General features: G+C 34.4%; 1 protein-coding gene across 1 annotated transcript in view; it reads right to left on the reverse strand.

The window, feature by feature from the left end:
- Positions 1 to 1,465: 1,465 nt before the first annotated feature.
- The window catches only part of LOC103780067 (lysine-specific demethylase 4C-like), a 27,973-nt gene continuing 24,218 nt past the window's right edge, over positions 1,466 to 5,220 (reverse strand). The window contains exons 4-5 of the mRNA XM_008947714.1: positions 4,519 to 4,611; positions 1,466 to 1,642 (exon numbers count right to left, since the gene is read on the reverse strand). Of these exons, the coding sequence (XP_008945962.1) occupies positions 1,466 to 1,642; positions 4,519 to 4,611 (270 nt within the window). The remainder of the gene's footprint in view (positions 1,643 to 4,518; positions 4,612 to 5,220) is intronic.

Here is a 5,220-nt window from a genome sequence, read left to right on the forward strand (position 1 = left end):
GTTCATGACACAAGAAAAAATAGTTAATGTAACACGTCAAAATTAAATTGTCAGTTGAGGTGTCACAGAGTAAATGAAGAGATTTCACTCTCCTGTGGAAAAAATAAGACTAATCATTCAAGGGCTACAGTGAAACAAAGACCTGTATGCCTCAGCATATAAAGGACTGGATTTGTCATGAAAAATTCTTTGGGTCCATATACTTGGGGTTTTTTTTGCAAGCAGAATCCTAGAAACAGCAGTGCTCAGATTTAAATTGGATTTTCAGAGAGCTGTTTTTCCTGTGGCAGACAGTCAGAAATCCTGCTGACGATCCAATTTACAAGAAGCAGATGATGTCATTCTGATAAAGCTCTCTTCTAGTTTCACATACCCAAGGGTTCAGACAAATTCAGACTTTCTGCTTTTTGAGAAATACCCAAAAAGGTTGAGATCCCAAAGACTGGAGGGAAATAGAAAGACAAGAAATGGAAGTACAGTATTTATGAAGTTCATTTTCATATACTAAGCCAAGTGTCTGTGTGTATATTCTGGTGTGTTCAGGAAATTACATGCATGCTGCATATAGTGAAGCTCCTTGATTCCTATAGGCATACAAGAAGAGCACTGAAAATCACACCAATGGACAAAATGCTGCAAGTAAAAGGACAGTCTTTATTTGTTTGTTAATTTCAAAACACTATTACATTTATAGAATATTATTTTAAAAGACCATAATATATTCATTCAAAATTAGGCTGTTAAGCTTATAAACTCTAACTTTTCATACACAGAATGAAAGAAAACTATATTTTACAAATAGCTATTTTTAATAGACCTTTGTGAAAAACATGTTTAAAAATAACTGCCAAAATCTGTCTCTTTAAATATACAAAACAATCTTGCTGTACCAAAGGTATCTTTCTTTAAAGCCAAAAATATCTGTCAACACCGAAGTCCACATCAAACCCTACTTTAAGCAGTAGTGACATAAAAATGTAAAAGTACTGTACAAAGTAAGAATAGCTTTTATTTCTCCTAATACTATACATTGTTGTATTTGTTTTAAAAATGTTTTATAAAAACTGCTATTATTGAACTTACCCTTTCCTGTCTGCAGAAAAAAATGAGCCACCAAAATGATCTCTGTTTACTAAAATGTCTCCTCTTCTGAACGTGAATCTTCTCCCATACTTTAAAGAGAGTTTTACCACTTGTTTAAATGTGAGCAGGACTGAAAGTTTTTTTCAGCATATCACTGAGTAATACCTCTTACTCTCATTTGGTTATCCCCTTAGTTTCATAATGCAAAACATTAAAAAATCTTTAATACATTAACTGAGGAAATCAGAACTTAAGTACTTCAGTTTGAGAGGCTGGTGTATGGATTAGTTCATTGCAAAACTGAGCATTCAATTAAACCAAAATCAATTGCAAATAATGCTGCATGCTTTTTAATCAACATCCCTCTCTCTTTTTGCTTCCTTTATAGCCCCTTCTGGCATTTCTTCTGGAATGAGCTTTTTAAGAAGGTGCGGTAGCCTGGATCATCCACATACTCATTCCTAAAGCGGGAACTCAATACTCTCTGCCTCTTCTTCTCTCCCAGGGTAGTATCTATTCCATAAAATGTGTCTTCAAATCTCATGTCAGATGCTGTAGACTAAAACCAGATACTAATTACACATGCATCTTCATACAGACCCATCATATTCTGACAAATTCTAGACAAGTTTCATGGAAACATAGATACCATTTCATTAGATCATATGAGCTAGCCACATGACTGATTATGCAATTACAGGTGTTTTCAGGAAAATTTCTAAATATTAAATATAATTTTTAAATGTATATTTGAAAGATAATTTTTACTTTTCTGTATTTTGCATGTACTACTTATTGTTTAATTCTCTAGGTCTGCTATGCTTCTTAGAAATGTGACTAACACTAGTTGTTATTATTGATTTTATCCCCAGGTCATACAATCACTCTAGTTAAAGGTGAAAAACAGCAGCATGGAAGTGATGAAATTGTTGGGTGTATTTTATCTTAGCAGTATCAAGCATTATCCCCCTCTTAGGGTTATTCAGAAAAGTTTTAAATCCAAGGTACTATGGCATGCATGTCTGAAAAGAGAACTGCACGCTGCCTAATTTGCAAAGAAATAGTCACAAGGTTGGTCGTTTGTCAGAAAACTTAAAACAGGAATCAGCTGTAAGAAAGCAGCAGGGCAGCAAACAGCAAGCCATTTGGGAAAAAAGCAGCCCCAAACTTTTGCATCAACTTCCCTTACTAGAGTCATTGTAAAATTCCCAGGATTAGGAAAAGCATAATTTAGAAGGAACTGGTATTATTTACTTCAATAGACAGAAACAATACCTCAAGCTCTCTTTAACACATGCACTGTTTCCAGCATGATGAGGGGAAGGAGGTGTTGAGTATACCTTGAGGACTAAGCTCCATACTATAGAATTTGGGGCAATAGTGGAAAATCATGCTAAGATCTGGGCACAGTCTGTGGTTTGTTTTATTTAGCTGACAAAATCTGGTGGGTTTAACATATACTTAACTCACGTATGAAGTTAATGGGGTCATTTTTTAAAAAAAAAAAAGTTATTTTCTATAAAAACTTCATTTTAAAAAGATTAGCATAAATCCAACTACATTTGTATTTTTATCCTTAGTGAAATGAAATGTTCTACATTCTACAGAATGTGCAGTTAATTATAAATGTTTTATACTCATAGTCTCTAAAACAAAAAACAGTAAAGGAATCATTTCCGAGTATAATGAAAATGCCATTGAATATAACCAGATGGTTCATTTCACATTTTCCAAGACATCTGTCTTAACCCTAGAAGGTCAGGACACTGAAAGATGTGTGCACTTATCCAAAATACCCTGACAAAAAGGCGTCTTAGCCAAGAGTATTTGACCACTGCACCTCCCATTAGAAAGAGTTGTCCTAATCTTACTTTACTCCTTCAATAAAACAGGGCATCTGGCCAGTGAACACTCCCTCAGCACGCTGTCTCACATTTCTTTGTCTCTCTTCCTTTTCCACCTTTACTTCCCCTTTCATACATGATCATAGAATCACAGAGTGGTCGAATGGCTTAGGGGACCCCTAGAAGGGACCCTAGAGATCATCTGATCCAATCTCCTTGCCATAGACAGGGACACCTCTCAACAAGACTAGGTTAATGATGCAAATCCTTTCCTTCCACACACTCCCATCTTCTGAAATATACAGCATCCACGCTGGGGTTGGCTGTTGAGAACTGGATGAAAGGAAATGTTGATAATAACAAAGATGACAGATACATATGGCAAGAACCATAGAAAAGAAAATTTGGACTAAAACCTTCTTCAGTTACCTTGCCATGCAGTATTATGTTAGTCCATCAAATTCATATAAGCTGACGTATGCCTGAAGATCATCAACTCTACACATCATTCTCGTAAAACACCTGGCACACAGCTCTTGAGAATCAGCTAATTAATGTCAGATAATAGATGTGTGAACAGGTATTATGTACGAGTCCACCTCCCTGCAGCAATGAAAACATACTGTATACTGCTCTCCCTTTCAAAACTTCACTAAAAGAATTCTTCAAGTGAGAGCAAATTTTTTAATCACAACAGTGAATTATTGTTTGTTCTCAATAGTGACAAGATTTTTGCTTCCTTATGCTTTGGTTTTACACATTAAAAAATACAACATTTAATTTGCAATGCAGCTTTGAATAAACAGCTCTAAAACAGAACATGGGCATGAGAAGAATGTGGTGCTCTTCTCAGTAGACTTGGTAATGGATTGAATCACACAATATTTAGAATTAATAACAAAGACACGTTAGCAGCAGTTGTCTGATCTCCTCTAACGAATTCCCCTTTTCAAACTTTAAGTGTTGTGCTCTTTATGAACCTCAACGCTTTTCCATATGGCATGCATATAAACAACTACCTGGTGGATGTTATTTGAAGCTCCAGAAAACTTAAAAAAATAAAGCAAAGACTTGGTTTCAAACCAAAGACTAATGAAATGCTGATGAGTTCTGCCAGTGATGTTAATGAGTTCTGATCAGGCACTTTGCTTCTTAGAGCAAATTGATTTCAATTTTATTAAATTCCATGCTTTTAAAGTCATAAAGCCCCGAGAACTTGAAATATTTTTTTTAAAAAGTATATGCATGTTATAAGCATACTGAAAGAACAGAATGTCTGTCAATTTAATATTTACTAACTTCATAATTCATGATCTGACAGATGATTGACCCAAGATCTTCCTTTTAGGAGAAAAGCAAAGAAATGTCTGGCTTGACAGGAGCAGTTTTGCTTGTGCTGGAAGAACAACTCACCATTCTCACTAGCAAATGGACACTTGTGCTAATCGTTATGCTGATTTAGCCAGTCATATTAGTACAGGCTTCACAAAAGATTTGTCTTATTAGAACTGAAAATCCAGAATAAATCAAAGGATATTGTCACTGGCATTTTTACTATATATACGCTAGAAAGTTACCAACAAATACTCACAAGACGTGCTTTTACTCTCTTAGGAAGCTCTTCATCTAGTGTATAGATCTCTTCTCTCTTCATTACAATTTGAGAACCATCTTCAAACTCAACCTAATTGAAAAAATGGGTATTTAAAAACAAAACCACAATTTAAATTTCCAGGGAGTTTCCGAGATGAAAACATATGTGCAAACACAGCAGATTTATACAGAAATATTTTGCTATCTCTTTTAGGAAAGAAAAATTAGGATAAAACATTAAAAAATCTTATGTCTTAGGAAGTGCAACACATTTAAAAGTTGCAAATAATATCTAAGCAAAGAGACTTAAAAATCAACACTGACACATATACAGTAAAATTTATTAGATTAAGAATGCCAAGCAGTAACAAGATAGACAACATTATTTTGTAGGAGTGACATATTAAAATGTCTGTATGTCATTTTTATTTGCCTCTGTTTTTTTTTAGTTGCCTCTAATAAATAAAAAATTATTTTTGACATCCTGTGATTCAAGGTTGAGGAAGACCTTGTCAAAAGAAAGAAAGTATGAGTGACAACTAAGGAAATAGCAGTTAACAGAATTTTATTGAATCTGATGGAATTTCTTTAAAATGTTCTGTTCAGAAGATGAAAAGCTTTATCATGCTTAGGTTTAGATTTAATCCAACATGAACCCCGTTAGCAGAAAATGAGAAAGCAAATGTAACTAGGTGTAGGG

Source organism: Merops nubicus, unplaced genomic scaffold (assembly GCF_000691845.1).
Source record: "Merops nubicus isolate BGI_N331 unplaced genomic scaffold, ASM69184v1 scaffold8729, whole genome shotgun sequence".
NCBI lineage: Eukaryota > Metazoa > Chordata > Aves > Coraciiformes > Meropidae > Merops > Merops nubicus.